The sequence below is a fragment of the Dipodomys spectabilis genome, unplaced genomic scaffold (genome assembly GCF_019054845.1).
Source record: "Dipodomys spectabilis isolate Male_0828 unplaced genomic scaffold, ASM1905484v1 ptg000157l, whole genome shotgun sequence".
Classification (NCBI taxonomy): Eukaryota; Metazoa; Chordata; class Mammalia; order Rodentia; family Heteromyidae; genus Dipodomys; species Dipodomys spectabilis.
In genome coordinates, this window is record NW_024870834.1 from 3,569,196 (window position 1) to 3,589,234 (window position 20,039).

General features: G+C 38.2%; 1 protein-coding gene across 4 annotated transcripts in view; it reads left to right on the forward strand.

Moving 5' to 3' along the window:
- The window catches only part of Atg2b (autophagy related 2B), a 72,549-nt gene that overhangs the window by 3,905 nt on the left and 48,605 nt on the right, over nucleotides 1-20,039 (forward strand). For 3 of the 4 annotated variants that reach the window (XM_042692515.1, XM_042692518.1, XM_042692516.1), the window contains exons 2-10: nucleotides 2,262-2,424; nucleotides 5,586-5,738; nucleotides 6,777-6,879; nucleotides 9,099-9,261; nucleotides 11,034-11,213; nucleotides 16,147-16,243; nucleotides 17,069-17,254; nucleotides 18,434-18,588; nucleotides 18,907-19,012. In XM_042692515.1, the coding sequence (XP_042548449.1) occupies nucleotides 2,262-2,424; nucleotides 5,586-5,738; nucleotides 6,777-6,879; nucleotides 9,099-9,261; nucleotides 11,034-11,213; nucleotides 16,147-16,243; nucleotides 17,069-17,254; nucleotides 18,434-18,588; nucleotides 18,907-19,012 (1,306 nt within the window). The remainder of the gene's footprint in view (nucleotides 1-2,261; nucleotides 2,425-5,585; nucleotides 5,739-6,776; nucleotides 6,880-9,098; nucleotides 9,262-11,033; nucleotides 11,214-16,146; nucleotides 16,244-17,068; nucleotides 17,255-18,433; nucleotides 18,589-18,906; nucleotides 19,013-20,039) is intronic. The other variant, XM_042692519.1, reaches the window with a different exon arrangement.

The window sequence follows — 20,039 nt, forward strand, 5'->3', positions numbered from 1 at the left end:
CTTAGACACTTTTCTCATAGGAACTTACTGTGTCCAGGAAGATTAGTGATTTGTTCTCCTAAAGCTTTTTAATTTCACTTAAAATTTTGTTTTGATTGCAACTTAACCTTTATACATGAATATGTAATAAAACTTTATTCAGTTAGTGGAACATGGAGTAGCAAATGCTACAATGGAGACTAGAATGTTGCTTTTTCCTTTTCTGTCTATATACATGAAAATTGAGATAATCGTAAATGAAAGGAAAGGACTGAAGCATCTACTACAGGGCATGTATTTGCTGAGTAGTTCGGGTGGCTCCACTTTTGGTTCTAGAATTATTGAATCACATGGATATACTTCAATGGAATAATAACTTAAATGTTGCCTGAGTAGAAAATGAGATGAGTTTGGCCAAGTAGGTTGAGAATGTTGTTCTACTACTCATATATCATAGAAGACCTTGGAATTTCACAGAGTAAACTTAAAGTATTTTGTAACACTACAATATTCAGGGGATTTTGCCAAGTGCATGTATGACTATGTATAAGTATAACCTATTCGGACATCTTGTACTCAGGGAAATTATAGCTTTGTGGGCCTAAATATAAATTCTTGAACTGTTGACTCTTCAAAATTATTTTGTTAACATTTACCAAAATATTGTATGTTTTCTTTTTTTTGTCTTAAGATTCTGAATTCAGAGCTTCTGCTTACTAGGCAGGCACTTTACTGCTTAGCTAATAAGGCTTCTATCCATTTTTGTACTGATTGGCTATTTATTTCCCAAACTTAGACCTTATACTCTTCACTCAGCTTTTCCCATCATGGCTGGCAGTCTTCTGCTTGAATCGTGCCTCAGTTTTGTGTGCGTGCGCATGCGTGTGCGTGCATATGCACATGCACCTACATATTTTCCTGGTTAATTGGAGATAAGAGTCTGGAGGATTTATGTAGGCTTGCTTTGAACCTGAACCACAATTATCGGATCTTTGCCTCCTGAGTAGTTAGGATTATAGATGTGAGCCACTGGTGTCTGTATTGTGCTAGATATGTTTGAGATAGTATTTTTTCCTTCTAGGACATGTGCCTACACCACAACTGCCTATTTTAGGTTTTCTGTTGTTAGTGAGATGACAGACACTCAACACCATGTCTGGCTGGTTTTCACTATGGTGGAGGCTTGTGGATTTTTCTGCCTGGGCTTCGCCTGGAATCATGATCCTCCCAATCTTAGCTTCCTGTGTACTTGTATGCACCACTGGTGCCTGACTGTGTCTGTTCTTTAAATATTACAGCCAGGAAATGGTGGTTCATGTGTGGAATCCTATCTACGGGAGGCTGAGATCTGAAGATCTTAGTTTAAAGCCAGTCTGGGTAGAAAAGCCCCCAATTAACCACCAGAAAACCATGAGTAGAACTGTGACTCAAAGTGGTACAGCTCTAGCCTTGAGTGAAAAAGCTCAGGGACAGCACTCAGGCCTGGAGTTTAAGTGTACAATAGGCAAAAATAAATAAGTAAATAAATGCATATTTAATGTTACAGTACAACTTTACAAACCAGTCTGTTTATAAGTTTACAATAGCCATAAAACTGGGACAGAAAGGGGCTGGGAAGGTGGCTCAGTGGTAGAGCGCTCGCCTTGCATGAATGAGGCCCTGGGTTTGATTCCTCAGCACCACATAAGCAGAAAAAAAAAAAGGCAGAAGTGGTGCTGTGGCTCAAGTGGTAGAGTGCTAGCCTTGAGCTGAAGACGAGCTGAGGGACAGCGCCCAGGCCCAGAGTTCAGGCCCACAAGTGGACCTCCCCCCCCCCCCCAAAAAAAAAAAAAAAAACAGGGACAAAAAGTTTGGGCCTGATGTGAAAGAGAATTTTGTTAAATTCTGTTTCTTAGTTGATTAATGTTGATTGATTGTCATATTGCAAAGATTTAGTCATTGCCTTTGTACACTTTAAAACACTTTGATATATTTTTAATTGTTTGATGAAGCTAGTAAATGTTCATTGCATAAAATTCAAACAGCAAAGAAGTATATTCAATATGAAGTAATAGTCCTGAATCCTATCTCTTCTACTGGTAGCAATATAGTATGCGATCCTCAGATCTCAGCCTCCTGAGTAGCTAGGATTACAGGCGTGAGCCACCAGCGCCCAGCTGTGTGGTTTTTTTTTTTTTTTGCCTTTGTTTACTATGTACTTGACACATGGGGATACAGTCATATCTTTGAAAAAGTTAACAGATTTCTGTAATTTGAAAATGAACTCTTTCTTTCCTCTTTAGTGTCTCAATGAAATTTTGGAGTCAGCAGATGCACCTTTAGAAGTCACGGAAGGATTCATTCAGTCAATTTCTCTGTCAGTTCCATGGGGCTCCTTACTACAGGATAATTGTGCACTTGAAGTGAAAGGGTTAGAAATGGTCTTTCGACCTAGACCTCGCCTAGGTATGTGTGTTAGATGTTTCTGCTTTAATTATTCTACTTTTATCTTTCAGCGATTGAGAAAGTAACTTAATTTAAAAAATGTTAGTGCTTGATGTATTACTTTGTATTGTATTTGTGGGATTTTCAGATGATAAAATACTGGTACTTGGCTATATGTAGTATTTGTGTGATTTTAGCTTTAAAATAGTTTCCTCATTTAGTCTCAGGAACTTTAGTATACAGAGAATTTGGCTTATATAATTACTTGTTACCAGTTCTCTAAAGTGACTTTGTATTTGAAATAGTCCAAGTATTGTGCCCTAAAACAAGGAAGAGTACTTGAAGATTGATGGAGAAATGTTGAAAGGATACAGCAGTGGTCTGTTGGCCACGTCTAGGACAATGGGAGTGTTAAATAAAAGGAAAATAAGTGATTATCATACATTAAAGTTTTAAAAGTTAAGTTCAAACTGATTAGAGATAAATAAGTATATAAGGTGTGCAGGAAGAAGGAAATACTCTTTACAGTAGTTATTTACTTATAAATGCAGAAAATTAAAAAGAATAGAATTGGTAAATAAAGTATATAGATTTGCAACAATGAAAATAACAATTTTAACTGGGTGTCAGTGACTCACCTGTAATCCAAGCTACTCAGGAGGTTGAGATCTGACGATTTGTGGTATGAATCCAGCCTGGGCATGAAAATTCATGAGACTTATCTCCAATTAACCACAAAAAGAAAAAGAAAAAAAAGCTGAAAAAAAGAGAGAGGCTGTGGTAGAGTGCTAGCCTTGAGCACAAAAGCTCAGGGACAGTGCTTAGGCCCTGAGTTCAAGCTCCAGTATAAGCACTACACCCCAGAAAGTGTAAATTCATAGTTATACTTCTGTTTCTTGAAACTTAGAAGGTTAAATTATGCTTAATAGAGAGCTGGAGATGTGGCTCAGCCAGTGATAGAGTGCTTGCCTAGCAAATTCAAGGCCCTGAGTTATAACCTTGGTACTGAGGGAAAAAAAAGACATAAATTACAATTGGAAATACAGTGACCTGCATTTTGAAAGTTGGTTATGAATGTCTTCTTTAATAATCTGATATTTAACTTAGAAGGCAAGTCTGTCTTTTTTTTGCCAGTCCTGGGTCTTGGCACTGGCACTGTCCCTGAGCTGCTTTTGCTCAAGTCTAGTACTCTACTACTTGAGCCACAGCGCCACTTCCAGCTTTTTCTGTTTATGTGATACTGGCGAATCGAGCCCAGGGCGTTATGCATGATAGGTAAGCACTCTACCACTAAGCCACATCCCCAGCCTGACAATTCTGTCTTTTAACCATGATGAATAGATACAACATTTTCCTTTGGAGAGTTAAATACTTTTCCTTGAAAAATAGACCATTAAAAGGACTTTAAAATTTTCTTTTTTGAAAGGCAGTAATTCTAGTAATCACTCAGCTTGTTTTGAATAATGTAAGGAAGTATGATGAAGTTTTCTCAGCAGAAAATATGGAAAGGATTGTTCATAGTTGATGTACTTCATCTTCCAAGAATGCTCTTCTATTTTGTCTACATTTAAATGATTTCCAACCCTGGGTCATCTGCTACCTCTACCTTATTTCCTGTTCACCCCTGAGCTGGAAAAATTAACCTCTTCTCTTAGCTTTTATAATGTTTTCTGATGATACCAAAGAATTGCCTGTTAATTCTTAGTCATATTCTGTTTCTTCTCGTAGATGGCCAGCTTTTTTTTTGCCAGTCCTGGGGCTTGAACTCAGGGCCTGGGCACTGTCCTTGAGCTGCTTTTTGCTCAAGACTAGCACTCTACCACTTGAGCCACCGCATGACTTTCAGCTTTTTCTGTGTATGTGGTTCTGAGGAATCGAACACAGGGCCTCATGCATGCTAGGCAAGCGATCTACTACTGAGTCACATTCCCTGCCCTAGATGGTCAGATTTTTTTTTTTTTCCAGTCCTGGGTCTTGAACTCTGGGCCTGGGTGCTATCCCTGGGCTCTTCCGCTCAAGTTGAGCACTCTACCACTTGAGTCACAGCGCCACTTCCAGTTTTCTGGTGGTTAATTGATGATAAGAGTCTCACGGACTTTCCTGCCCGGGCTGGCTTTGAACTGCGATCCTCAGATCTCAGACTCCTGAGTAGCTAGGATTATAGGCATGAGCCACTGGCGCCTGGCTTAGATGGTTAGCTTTTAAGGCAGAATTCTTAATTTATTTTTTTATCCTCTATAGAAGAGTTAGCAAACTGGGGCCTGCAGGCGAAGTCAGACCTTGCATCTGTTTCTGTAAATAAAATGTTGCTTATTTGATATGATCTGGGCTATAGAAAAAAAAAGTATATATATATTTTTTTGGTACGGTCCTGGGGCCTGAACTCTGGGCCTGGGCACTGTCCCTCAGCTCTTCAGCTCAAGGCTAGCGCTCTACCACTTGAGCCACAGCACCACTTCCAGAGTTTTTTCTTTTTGCTTATGTGGTGCTGAGGAATTGAACCCAGGCCTCATGTGTGCAAGGCAAGCGCTCTACCACTGAGCCACCTTCCCAGCCCCTAGAAAATATTTCTTGCAAATATCTAATGTATAATCTTTTACAGAAAAGCTTGTTGATTTCTGTTCTATAAAATTTAATGCCATGCCCATGTAAAAATACTTATTCTTAGTCTGGCACCGGTGGCTGACACCTATAATCCTAGCTACTCAGGAGGCTGAGATCTGAGGATTGTGGCTCGAAGGCAGCCCGGGCAGGAAAGTCCTTGAGACTCTGATCCCCAATTAACCACCAGAAAACCATTAGTGGCGCTCTGGCTCAAGTGTTAGAGTGCTAGCCTTGAGCTGACGAGATCAGGAACAGCACTCAGGCCCAGAGTTCAAGCCCTATGACTGACAAAGCAAAAACAAAAACAAAATAACAGCAACAAAAACCAAACCTGTTCTTATTGATACCAGAATTAACATTTGCTAAAAATAAAAACATGAAATAAGAGTACATGTTGTTGAACTTTTTCCTGTGGATTTTTTTTTCCTCAGTCAAAAAATGGTATGATCTGAAGAGTAATTTCTAGAATATGGTTTTCCTAGGTAATACCATAAAGTTAAAAGGTTACTTGAACTATTAAGAAATGGCATTTTTGTAATCTTGAGAAATAACTTTGGATTACTGTTTACTTTCTGTAGCATCTGGTTCTGAGCCTATGTACTGGTCAAGTTTCATGACCAGCAGTATGCAGTTGGCAAAAGAATGTCTTAGCCAGAAACTAACAGATGAACAAGGAGAAGGATCCCAGCCTTTTGAAGGACTTGAAAAGTTTGCTGAAACCATTGAAACAGGTTTGGCATTATTGGGCAGTTTTAAAATTTCTGATTTTATTCAGCAATTTAGTACAGTTATTTAATAAACCTTGTATAAGGTAGTCTGTTGGAGGTTTTTTTAATTAAAAAGACTTACTGTTCTCATTTTAAAACTTTGGAATTGAGGGCTGGGAATGTGGCTTAGTTGCAGAATGCTTGCCTAGCAGGCATGAAGCCCTGGGTTCAATGTCTTAGTACCACATAAACAAAAAAAGACAGACGTGGTGCTGTAGCTCAAGTGGTAGAGTGCTAGCCTTGAGCTGAAGAGCTGAGGGACAACCCAGATCCAGAGTTTAAGCCCCACAACTGACACCAAAAAAAAAAAAAAAAAAAAGCCTGGCACCAGTGGCTCACTCCTGTAATAATCCTAGCTACTCAGGAGGCCGAGATCTGAGGATTGTGGTTCAAAGCCAGCCTGGGCAGGAAAGTTCATGAGACTGTTATCTCCAGTAAGTCATCAGAAAACTGGAGATGGTAATGTGGCTCAAGTGGTCGAGAGCTAGCCTTGAGACAAAGAGCTGAGGGACAGCACCCAGGCCCAGAATTCAAGCCCCAGGACTGACAAATAAATAAAAATAAAAAACTTTGGAATTGATCTTATTTTATATATAGTATTCAATTTAATTGCATGTTCATGTATTCTCAAGTTTCTCTGTTGAATTTATTGCTGTGGAACACAGAATTAGAATTCAGCAGTGTTAGTAATTTTTCCCCAAGTGTCTGTTGAGATGAACTTGAGTAAATGTTCTGAAAGGAACAATGTTTCTTTAAAAACTCAGAATTTGGTAATATTAAAGGAAAGAAATCCAATTGCTTTATTTTATAAGTTCCTCTCAAGCTAATATTCATTTTTTTAACTAGAAGATTCTATTTCGGGCTGGGGATGTAGCTCAATTGGTAGAGTACTGCCTAGCATGAGGCCCCTGAGTTTGATCCCCAGCACCTAAAAAACAAAACCAAAATTTTTTGTTTAGTATATGTGTGGGTTGTTCATTGATGATTCTTTGTTTACTTTAGTACTAAGAAGAGTAAAAGTAACTTTTATAGACACTGTTTTGAGAATTGAACATGTGCCAGAAAATTCCAAAACTGGAACTGCACTTGAAATTCGAATAGAAAGGTAAGAATTTTTCTGTCTGAAATTAAATGAGTGTGTTCCAACTCTCATATTAGATTTCAGGATGCTTTTGGAGACCAGATATAATGATGATAAATTGTTGTATAATTTCAGGTGAAACATTTTCCAAGTTATGATTTAGGTTTATTACTAAAAACTGAAAGTACTAGCTGTGTATAATTATATTTAATACATTTTGTTGAGTTCAAAGCAAGCAATTATCTCTCAGTTAATACTAAATAAAAATATTTAAGGTACTGCTTTTAGAGTTTTCATGTAAGCATTGTAATATTTGTTGGTTCATTAATGGGAATTTTTTTTTCTTTTGCTTGACATGTTACTTTATTGAAAAAGGGTAAGGGCACTGTTTCTTTTTTAAGGATACTGTGAGGATTAATCTAAGGTCCATATGTACAGTGGAGATGTGTTTAAAATGATAGAAACACTTTTTTTTTTTAGCTTTCTTTCTTTCTTGTCAGTCATGGGGCTTGAACTCTGGGCCTGTGCTCTTCAGCTCAAGGCGAGTGTTCTACCACTTGAGCCACAGCGCCACTTCCGGTTTTCTGGTGGTTAATTGTAGATAAGAGTCTCATGGACTTTTCTGCCTTGGCTGGGTTTGAACCATGATCCTCAAATCTCAGCTTCCTGAGTAGCTAGGATTACAGGCATGAGCTACCAGTGTCCAGCCTCACTTTCTATGTATGCTCATCACATGGAACCTGTGTTGATGGTATATACTGCTAACTGAAATCTACAGGATTAGGCATAAACACTGAATTCATTGTATATGTAGATATTTGGGATCTTGACCAAGGTTGAAAAAGATACATTAGGCTTTCTTTCACAAAACACACCTATTAATAAAGTTATTGTTAACATAACTGCAGTTAAACACACTATATTTTTGAAGGTGAATTACCTTATTAAACATCTTAACAGGGCTGGGAAGGTGGCTCAGTGGTAGAGCGCTTGCCTTGCATGCCTGAGGCCCTGGGCTCGATTCCTCAGCATCACATAAGCAAAAAGAAAAAAGCTGGAAGTGGCACTATGGCTCAAGTGGTAGAGTGCTAGCCTTGAGCTGAAGAGCTGAGAGACAGTGCCCAGGCCCAGAGTTCAGGCCCCACGACTGGACCCCCCACAAAAAAAAAAAAAATCTAACATCTAACATCTAAATATCTAACATCTCATGCCTTTAGAAACCATATTCTTTACCTATTGTATCTGAGGATTAATCACACAGGAATTAAAGCAATGTATTTATTATCAGACTTGTGACAAATAGTGTCTCACTGTTGCCAAGAGATGTTGTTTTTGTTTTTTGTTTTTGTTTTTGGTGTCAGTTGTGGGGCTTGAACTCTGAGCCTGGGTGCTGTCTGTGAGCTCTTCAGCTCAGGGCAAGCACTCTACCACTTGAGCCATAGCACCACTTTCAGTTTTCTTTTTTTTTTTTGTTGGTCATAGGGCCTGAACTCTGGGCCTGGGCGCTGTCCCTCAGCTCTACAGCTGTAGACTAGTGCTCTACCACTTGAGCCTCAGCCCCACTTCCAGCTTTTTCTGCTCATGTGGTGCTGAGGAATCGAACTCAGGGCCTCATGCATACAAGGCAAGCACTCTACCACTGAGCCACCTTCTCAGCCCCCCACTTTCAGTTTTCTGTTGGTTTATTGGGGATAAGAGTCTCATGGACTTTCCTGCCTGGGCTGGCTTTAAACTGTGATCCTCAGATCTCAGCCTCCTTAGTAGCTAGGATTACAGGCGTGAGCCACTGGTGCCCAGTGATGTTTTGAGGCTGTGTGTGATGATATCATAGCACTTAGGAGATGAGAAGGAGGATCATGAGGTTGAGGCCAGCCCAGGCTATATTTGATAGTCTCAAAAGGAATGGAGAGGGAAGGGGAGAGAGGGGAGAAGAAAGTGGGAAAGGATGGATGTTTTGAAAGGAAATGGAGTTGTTTTCCTTGAAGCTAACTTAGGGAGTTATTAATTTGTCCTCCAATTTATGAGCTTTATAAAACTGTCTTTCTCAGAATTAAGTACTTACTGAAGTGCGGTCCTTGCTGCTGTCCTACATTATAGACATTATTATCATAGACATAGTCTAAGAGAGAGTAGTGACATCTGAAAAATTCTTAGAGCTAAATTTGGTCCTTTTTTTTTAAATCATGCAAATATGTTTTTATAGAGTTTTGTACAAATTCTTTTTGTTTTTCTTTTTGTTTCAGAACTGTCTACTGTGATGAAACTGCTGATGAAACCTCAGGAATTAATGTACATCAGCCGACAGCTTTTGCTCACAAGTTACTTCAGCTCTCTGGAGTCTCTCTCTTTTGGGATGAGTTTTCTGCATCAGCAAAATCTTCCCCAGTGTGTTCAACTGCACCAGTGGTAAGAAAAGAAAACATATGACCAGGGCTGGGAAGATGGCTCAGTGGTAGAGCGCGTGCCTTGCATGCATGAGGCCCTGGGTTTGATTCCTCAGCACCACATAAGAAAAAAGAAAAAAGCTGGAAGTGGCGCTGTGACTCAAGTGATAGAGTGCTAGCCTTGAGCTGAAGAGCTGAGGGACAGTGCCCAGGCCCAGAGTTCAGGCCCCACGACCGGACCCCTCAAAAAAAAAAAAAAAAAAAAAAGAAAACATATGACCAAAACATGATACAAATTTTGGTACAGATTAAATGAGGGCTTTAAGCTAAGGCAAGAGGATCAGGGGTTCCAGGTCAGCCTGAGCTATGTAGTGAGATTGTCTAAAGGGGAAAAAACAAGGGTTATTAAATTTTGCTAGGTATATACTATGTTTCTCATCTAGTTGGGAATAATAATAATTATTATATATATATATTTTTTTATTTTTTTTTAACTGGTACTGGAGCTTGAACTCAAGGCCTTGACGTTTTTGCTCACGGCTGGCACTCTACCACATAACCTACCTGCTGGTTAATTGGAGGTAGAATCTCTTAGATTTGTCTCTGAACTTTGATCCTTAGATCTCAGCTTCCTGAGTAGCTAGGATTGCAGGTATGAGCTGAGCTACCTGGTGTCCTATGTATTCTATGTTTTCTATGTATTACTTTGATAGAGAACCCTTGGGTACTATGTCTTGGGCCAAAATGATGTGTTAATATTTAATATTCTTTGACAATAAAAGGAAGAAATCAAGCAGTGTTAAAATTTACCTTGCATAGCCAGGAGCTAAGGACTTATGCCTGTAATCTTTGCTACCCAAGAAGAGGCTGAAATAAGAGGATCATGGTTTGAAGCCTAGCCTAGACAGGAAAGTCTGTGAGAATCTTATCTGCAATTAACCACCTATCCTACTCCCCCCCCCCCCCAAAAAAAAAATGTAGCTATGGCTCAGGTGGTAGAGAGCTAGCCTGAAGCAAAACAGCTTGGGGATACTGGGCCCTAAGTTCAAGCCCTAGGATTGGGGGGGGGGAGGGGAAATTACCTTATATACTGCAAAGTTATCTTATATTCAGTAATATCTTATATTACTGAAAATATATCTTATGAATCAGACTTTAAAAATCTTTTTTGTGTGTTGGTCTTGGGTCTTGAACTCAAGGCTTGGGTGCTGTCCTGAGCTTTTTGTTCAAGCTTTATACTTTACCACTTTGAGCCACAGCGCCATTTCCTTTAAAAATCTTTAGATAATTATTGAACTCTGTTAATTCCTCTTTATAAGTCAGGCATTTCATAATTTGCCTTGTTATTATATAAGTCAAGTTTTCCTCTTTTTTTTTTTTTGGCGTCAGAGTCTTACTTTGTAGCCCAGGCTAGCCTTGAATGGAACATGCTGTATAACTCAGATTAACTTTGAACTTGTAATCCTTCTGCTTCAACTCTTACAAGTATTGTGAATACAAGTGTGTGCCACTATATCTGCTTAGCTTTCTTGATTGTACACTGCCTGTTGGATTTTCTTATTGCTGTAGTTTGAGCAGATAATTGTACTTAAAAAATAAATCCCTTTCCATGATTTGCTTTTATTTCTATGATACTATGCTAACTTGGTACTATGTTTATTTTTCCCTTATTCCTATAAGGAACAATACAGTTTTGCATGTCAGTTATTTTGTTCTTGACATTTGTATTTTGCATTCTGATTTATTCACACTAAAGACTTATAAAACATTTACTTTCTTTTTGTATTGGTGTAGGAAACTGAGCCCAAGCTGTCACCTAGCTGGAACCCCAAAATTGTTTATGAACCACACCCACAACTAACTAGAAATTTACCAGAGATAGCACACTCTGACCCGGTACAGATTGGAAGTTTAGTCGGCAGGTTAGAGTTGAGTCTCACCTGGAAACAGAATGAAGTACTTCCTGGAGCTAAGGTCAGTGTTTATTTTATTTTCTTTAGTAAAATTACAAGTGTTTAGTTTTTGCAGTGACTCACAGCTTTATTACTCTACCTGTAAAGAAGGTATCTGCTGCTTTTGAAGTCAGTGCTTTTATTCTCAGTTGGAGCTCGGGGTGTCTTAGGGTCACAAAATTCTAGTGAGGACAGATTTTATCAAGGGTTGCTTCCTCCACTCACTCTCCCTCCATTCCAACAACCTCAGATTTAAAAAAATGCTTCAAAAAAGTTAGGCATGCTTTCATTAGTTAGAATAACTAACAAATCATTACATAACATAACATTATTAACAATAATCATAAAGTTAAGTTTAAGAGGAAAAGAAATTTGAAAGGCAGAACTATAGAAGATACTATTTAAAATCAAATATATAAAACATATATATTTTGGGTTTAGTGACTTTATAGTTGTGTAATATTTAAGAAAAGGGATTAACCCTTTTATGTGTCTCCTAGTTTTTGAAGACACTGGTTTCTTAGTGAACAAGCACTAAATGCTTGTTTCTTTGTCAACAATATGGATGAGTCTGTTGGAATTCAGGGAGCTTGCATTCTAACAGTTAAAAAGGGATATGTCAGGTGTTACTTTCATACTTTGGGAACGAGCTATCTAATCTCTACAAAATGAAGTTTAAATTAAGAGTATTTGGGTTTATTCATTTATCTGTTTATCCACATAGCTGTAGATGTTTGCTGAGTTAGGCTTTGTGTAAGTTCTTTTGATAGATGCAGAGATGAATGGATTACAGTCTCTGTAGTGAAAAATACCTGAGAGACACAAGACATCCTATGTTCCCTTAGCAATGTCTCTTAGGGTGCCCTAAGACTTGCTATGGGACACAGACTTGCTATGGGAACATAGGATATGGATCCACTAAAGACTTATGAATGTGCATGAAAAGATTTTCAGAGGATTGCCCCCAAAATCCTTCCTTAGGTTAGTACACTTGACTAGAGTTGAAAGAGGAAGGTAATGATTAATATAGTTCTATTAATGATTATTGTCCTACTGTTTCCTGTTCTGTACTACCTGAAAGGATATGAAGTCCTATATTTGGACTTCAGCCTCTTTATGACATAATGGAAAGGGATTGTTAATGTACAGATAGATGTATGTGTGTGTGAACACCACAGGAACTCCTAGGTCATGACATCATCCTTGGGAAACCAGCACAGCTTTCTCTTTAGGGAATACATTTGCCATTGTTTTAACCATAGCAATAACTTATAATTCTGTTTTGATTAAGTTTAGTCTTCAATATTTGTATGTTTTTGATTTTTCTGCAAACCCTAAGTTTTACATATTGTGTATTGATTTGTGTTACTCTTAGAGTTCCGAATATCAGGTGACAAATGAGCAGTAGGAAATTTTTCACAGTGGTGTTGCATACTACTCAATATTTAATATTTAGAGATGCAGTAGCTTTATATAATGAGTATTTGTATACATTTTATTTGCATTTAATGAAAGTAGACACTAAATGGTAAGAGTAATGTTTATAGCATTGGATTTTAATAACTTTTTTTTTTCTTTTTTGTCGGTCGTAGGACTTGAACTCTGGGTCTGGGCACTGTCTCTTAGCTCTTCAGTTCAAGACGAGTGCTCTACCATTTGAGCCAGAGCACCACTTCTGGCTTTTTTCTGCTTATGGGGTACTGAGGAATCAAACCCAGGGCCTTATACATGCGAGGCAATCACTCTACCACTGAGCCAACTTCCCAGCCCCTTAATAACTTTTTTACAGTGTAGGAGAAGGTGGCATTACTAAGGGTGCTGAAGTGTTAGATCTTCATCTCCGGTGTTCATTAAACTTGTTTTCCATGTGTGGGTTCAAATGCTGTGAATAAACTGGGCGGTGGTGGCTCATGCCTGTAATCTTAGCTACTGAAGAGGCTGAGATCTAAGGCTCAGGGTTTAAAGCCAGCCCTGGCCGGAAAGTCTGTGTGACTCTTATCCCCAGCTAACCACAAAATTCCAGAAGTTGGCTGTGGCTCAAGAAGTAGAGCAGTAGCCTTGAGCAAAAGAGCTCATGGACAGTGCCATGCCCCAAGTTTAAGCCCTAGTCCCTGCACCAAAAAAAAAAAAAAAAGTTGTGAATAGCAGGGCACAAGTTGTTTATGCTTATAATCCTAGCTACTTGGGAGGCTGATGTTTTAAGGACCATAGTTTAAGGCCAGCCTAGGCATACATGTGAAACCCCTTCAAGAGGATCACAGTCTAAATGAAGAATGTAGTGATACCCTTATCTCAAAAGTAATAATGCATAAGAGGACTGGAGGCATGATTCAGTAAGAAAGTATGAGCCTTAGAGTTCAAACCTAAGAACTGCCAAAAAAGATACAACAAAATACTATGAAAGATTTCACATTTATTTTTTAAGAGTAGTATCCTCTGGATCACATGTTCAGTCTTAGCAGATGTTTTGGAAATGCATTAGATATGAAATTAGGGAAAGTGCCTGAATTAAATTTAGAGATGTTTTGCCTCAGTTTCTGTGTTTTTCTTTATTGAAATTTTTTCAGTTGTTACTTACAATATTTTTGTTGTTGTTGTTGGTTGTGGGTATTGAACTCTGGGCCTGGGCACTGTCAGCTTTTCAGCTCAAGGCAAGCACTCTACCACTTGAGCCACAGCGCCACTTCCAGCTTTTGCTGCTTATGTGGTGCTGAGGAATCAAACCCAGGTCCTCATGCATACAAGGCAAACACTCTACCACTGAGCCACCTTCCCAGCCCAACTTACAGTCCTTTGTATTCCTAGAAGTATTTGGTCTTTGTATTCCAAATTCAGTAGTAAATTAAACATTGTATAAAAATTAGAAGTGAAACTTTTTTTTTTTGCCAGTCCTGGGACTTGTACTCAGGGCCTGGGTACTATTCCTTAGCTTCTTTTGCTTAAGACTAGCATTCTACCACTTAAGTCACAGCACCACTTCCAGCCTTTTCTGATTCTGTGATAACTGAGGAATTGAACCTGGAGTTTCATGCATGCTAGGCAAGCACTCTACCCCTAAGGTACATTCCCAGGCCTAGAAATGAAACTCTTGATCTTCTGTTGTAATGAGAATCAGTGATTCCAGTGAGAAATTATGCTTTCAATACCAAGAAATTTAAAAAAACAAAATATTTATCATATAATCAGAAGCACATTTCCAGTCAATTTCATTTCCAGTTCCAATTGAGAACATAGCATAGGATGTCAGCAGTCAGTGAGGAACCTTACACAGTATGAACCAGGCACTGGTGGCTCACACACAGTTAATTTATGACTGTTTTGAGCAGGGAGTAAAGGCTTTGTATCTGGGTCAGCCTAGGTTAAAATCCCATCTCTGAATCTCTGTGGCCTAGTGCAAGTCAGCCTTTCTGAATCTTTGCTTATCATAAAACAAATAGTACTAAGAATTATTTGATTTGCCTATTAACACCCATATATAGTTTGCTACGCATATACTATATTATATACTTACATATTTTATAATATATGATGATATTTAATATGTATAATGTATATTTAAAAAGTGGTGATTATTTGATTATTATAAGAGAATGAATAGTGTTCTTAAAGTACTACATGTTTTATTTTTGTTTCTAGAATTAGAAGGGCTTTTTTTTGCCTCTTGGGTAGAAGCCATTTTGTTATTTATTGTTGTTGCTATTTGTTTTGAGATAGGGTCTCACCAGGCTGACCTTAAACTATGTAGCCCAGGCTTACCACAAACCCATGATCCTTCTGCTGCTGCCCCCTGAGAGTTGGGATTATAGGCTTGTGCCATTATGCCTACCTCTACTAGTGTGTTTTATTAATTAAATTGTTTATCAATTAGAAAATTTTAAAAAGAGAATGGAAGTCCGAGTTAACATGCTAGAACTAAGGATGTGGATGGATGTGGATGAAAAGTAGGAGAGATATATTCAGTGCTGCTACCCTAGTATAGGGTAGAGGTATAGGGTAGTATTAAGAAGAGTGTGATGGAGCTTTTGTTTCTAGGAAGGAGAGTGGATAAAGTGTTGCAACAAGAAGGCAGTCAACAATAAACACTTCTTCCAACCTTGTGCAGGAGAGCAAGTTGTGTCTGTGACTTCCACTCTTTGTGTGCATAGGAGCAGATTTTGTGCAGCTCACTAGAAATGTGAGAATTACACTGTTAACTCTGGTTTTCACGAGCTTTTCTAGAGTGGAACCCATGGGACCCAGGGTAGCCTTAGGAAAGTTATTTGTTCTTGGTTTAAATTGAGTTACAGAGGTGTTGATCTTAGGTTTTTGAAAGTCAATGAATAGTCCTAATGCTAGTTAATATTTTTTCTTGAGGACATTTTTTTAATTTTATTTTTGTTTTTCTATTTTGTAGTACTGAGTATGAGCCCACAGCCTCTACCGTGGGAGTCTTGCTTCCAGCCCTGTTTTATTTTATTTTTTAGATAGAATCTTGTGGGTCCTCTGCAGTCCCCCTCACCCTAGGTTGCTCTTGGGCCTCAGTCGTTTTATCTATGCCTTTCACGTAGCTGTGATTACAGGTGTATGGGCTATCATGCCTAGGTGATTTGTTGAGGTGTGGTCACATTGATTTTTACTTGGAGTGGTCTTAACCATCATCTTTCTGATTGATCTTTGCCTCCTAAATAACTGGAATTATAGGATTGTATACCATGTTCAACCTGACTATGTCTTAAGGCCTTCTCAGATACCAAATACTTAGACGTCTTAGAAAGACAAAAATATAACAGTAGATTTGTTAACATGGAATTTCTCCAGAGGATTTTCTCTCTTGCAACAACCATTTGGTGGCTTTTCATTTAAATTGTGTGAATTAGTAGAGAGAGAGTATTGGGGGAAGGAACGCAATACTAAAGGTAAGTTTCTTAGTGCTTAATAGTATATTAAGTATATTCATCCTAATTTTTTTTTTTAAGTTGGATGTTGATGGACAAATAGATTCCATTCATCTGTTCCTGTCACCAAGACAGGTACACTTACTATTGGATATGTTAGCAGCTATTGCTGGACCAGGCAAGTATAATTATGTTGTTTTAATTTTGTTGTTGTTGTTATTATTAATTACTATATTCTTGAACATTGTGTGTATATGTGTGTGTGTGTGTGTGTGTGTGTGTATATCCATCCATGTTCTTTGAAGTTTTTTTTTTCTTGCATGTCCTAGGGCTTGAACTTTGGGCCTGGGTGCTGTCCCTGAGCTTCATTTGCTCAAAGCTAGCGCTCTACCACCTGAGCCATAGCATCATTTCTGACTTTTTTGGGGGGGAGGGGAATGTAATTTATTGGAGATAAGAGTCTAATGGACTTTTCTGCCCAGGCTGGCTTTGAACTGCAATCCTCAGCTCTCAGACTCCTGAGTAGCTAGGATTACAGGTGGGAGCTAAGAGTGCTCAGCTGAAGTTTTTAAATTAAAATATGTGATATACATGTAGGAAAGTTTATTTTTGGATATGTGAAATTGAAGATATATTACAAATATGAGTCCCTAAAAGTTAATTAGGTTTTGGAATTGTGTTACTATAGAACAAATTTGCATTCAATTATTTTGTCACATTTGTTTTCAAATTTTTTCTGGCCTGTTTCATTGTGGAGGATAGTACTTCATACAACTGAGGTAATATAATTCTTGAACATGGTCAGTAACACAAACATTAACATATTTTTTATGGTTCTATCAGACATAAGATCTTTTGATTCCTAGGTATTTGTTTAAAACACTTAGATTTGTGATTTTTGTACCGACTGGTTTTGTGTTAACCCTTGGTATTGGGTAAATGGATTTGGGTTGAAATATACATAAACAACTAACTGTTTTGCTTTCCTTTTGTATACTTATAGAAAATTCTAGCAAAATAGGATTAGCTAATAAAGATAGGAAAAACCGACCCATGCAGCAGGAAGATGAATATCGAATTCAGATGGAATTAAACCGCTATTATTTAAGAAAAGATTCCCTGTCTGTGGGTGTACCTTCAGAGCAAAGCTTTTATGAGACAGAAAATGCTCGTACACCTTCTAGCCGTGGTAAGCAACTCAAAACAGTTGACACCAGAATCATACATTATCACATAGACAAAACTAAACTTCATTTTGGCTCCTGTGAAAAGCATTCATATTGCAAGAAATTTTTTACAACTCAGTCTAACCATAGCCTTGTGAGGAACCAGCAGATGGTTGCTGTAGTTTTTTGACTATATGGCTTTTGTCTTGTTTTTTTAAAAGCAATCAATTTGTAAAAATATAGATTTAACACAAAACACTAATTGGGAATAATCATTTTCTCAAAATATGTTCACCTAATGTTGTACAGTAAATAGATCCTTTTAAACAGGAAACTTTTCTTTGTTATTCTTCCCATCAGTTATTTGTAAATATAATCACTCACTTTACATTTACAGGTGCTTGAGAATGTATAAACATTAATATCATAAATAGTTAGGATCAATTTAGTTGATTAAGTGATTAATAGATGGTTAAAGCCTACTCAAAAAAATTTGGCCACAACAAATCATTTGCATGAGTATCAAGCTCCAGAAAGAAGGAACTAGAATGTAAATAGAATTCAAAATAACATGTTTGGTTCTCTACCCCCCACCAACTGTATCTATATAAAACTAGAGATTGCAGTATATTTATCCTATTTATTTAATTTTTGGTGCTGGGAATTGTATCCAGAGCCCTTAGTACATTTTTTAAAAATCTGAATTTTAACTTCTCAATTGTCATATGACACTTTAAGCATATATTGTATAATACTTCTTACCTAATTTTTTTTTGGGTCCGGTCATGGGGCTTGAACTCTGGGCCTGGGCGCTGTCCCTCAGCTCTTCAGCTCAAGGCTAGCACTCTACCACTTGAGCCACAGTGCCACTTCCGGCTTTTTTCTTTTTGCTTATGTGGTGCTGAGGAATCAAACCCAGGGCCTCAGGCATGCAAGGCAAGCGCTCTACCACTGAGCCACCTTCCCAGCCCCTTCTTACCTAATTTTTAAGAAGTCAATAAAATTGTCATGAATAGGAGGACTCAGCCTTGGTTAACTTATCTTCTTTGCATTCACATAACTTCTGCCATTTGGAAATAACATACAGTTTGAGGTATTACTGTATCTCAGGTTACCTGATGGAAGTTTATCTTGATGTCTGTTAGCCTATTATAAAGACTTGAATTGGTGGATGTATAATGATGAAGCCTCTTTCTCTCCAGATGAAGAAGTGTTCTTCTCCATGGCTGATATGGATATGTCCCATAGTCTCTCTTCTCTTCCACCTCTTGGGGACCCACCAAATATGGACCTAGAGTTATCATTAACTAGTACATATACAAATACCCCAGCAGGATCTCCATTAAGCACTACTGTGGTAAAGTATTATGTAATTATTTTTGTTCTTACAAAAGATTTTGGGGCTGGGAAGGTGGCTCAGTGGTAGAGCACTTGCCTTGCATGCTCGAGGCCCTAGGTTCGATTCCTCAGCACCACATAAGAAAAAAGCCGGAAGTGGTGCTATGGCTCAAGTGGTAGAGTGCTATCCTTGAGCTGAAGAGCTGAGGGACAGCGCCCAGGCCCAGAGTTCAGGCCCCACGACCGGACCCAAAAAAAAAAAAAAGATTTTAACAGGTTTTGTTCTTCTAAAATGTTGCACTTTATTCAGATGTTTAACAGCAGTCTTTTTATATAGCTTCAGCCTACTTGGGGAGAGTTCCTTGATCATCATAAAGAGCAGCCAGTAAGAGGGTCAACATTCCCTTCTAACCTAGTCCATCCAGCATCTTTACAGAAGGCTGGTAAGTACAGGTGAAACTTGGTAGTATTCACTAGAACTTTGGAAAATTTAAAAATTAAAACAAAGCTCTTTAAATAGCAGTATCCTTCTATCCTCCCCCCCACCCCTCCGCTTTTTTTTTTTTTTTTTATCTTTTTGTGCTGAAGATTGAACTAGGGCCTTGCACACTATGCACCCTTGCTCTACTCTTTTGGAGTGGTGGGAAGTTAATATAATTTTTCTTTAGATCTAGGCCATTTATCAAAATTTAGAATGAAAATGAACTTCAACATTTCACTGTGAAATATTTTATAGTAGTTGCTTGCTGTGTACTTTATTTAAACACTTAGATATTCTTAATAAAGATGCATACTATAAGTTTTATATTATTGCAGTTTAAAAATCTTTAAAATCTTTAAAGTCAATCTCAAAATTTAAAATTTACTGTTTAATTTTTACTTTTTACATAGTACTGGGGATAGAACTAAAAGCCCTAAACATGCCAGGCAAGTGCTCTATGACCAAGCTATACTCTCAGTCCCCTGACTTATTGTTGTTAGTGTTTTGATCAGTCGTGGGGCCTGAACTCTGGGCCTGAGCGCTGTCCCTCAGCTCTTCAGCTCAAGGCTAGCGCTCTACCTCTTGAACCACAGTGCCACTTCTGGCTTTTTCTGCTTATGTGGTGCTGAGGAATTGAACCCAGGGCCTCATGCATGCAAGGCAAGCACTCTACCACTGAGCTACCTTTCCAGCTCTGTTGTTGTTTTTTTTTTTTTGGTGCCAGTCCTTGGACTTGAACTCGGGCTTATGTGCTCTTCCTGAGCTTCTTTTGCTCATGGCTAGCTCTCTACAACTTGAGCCACAGTACTACTTCTAGATTTTGGTAGTTGAATGGAGATACGAGTCTCACAGACTTTCCTGCCTGTACTGGTTTCAAACTGTGATACATCACAGCCTCCTGAGTAGCTAGGATTACAGTGCAGCCACCAATGCCTGGCTAAATTTTTTTTTTTATGAAGTTTTATTAATGCAAAAGATTTGTTCATGTG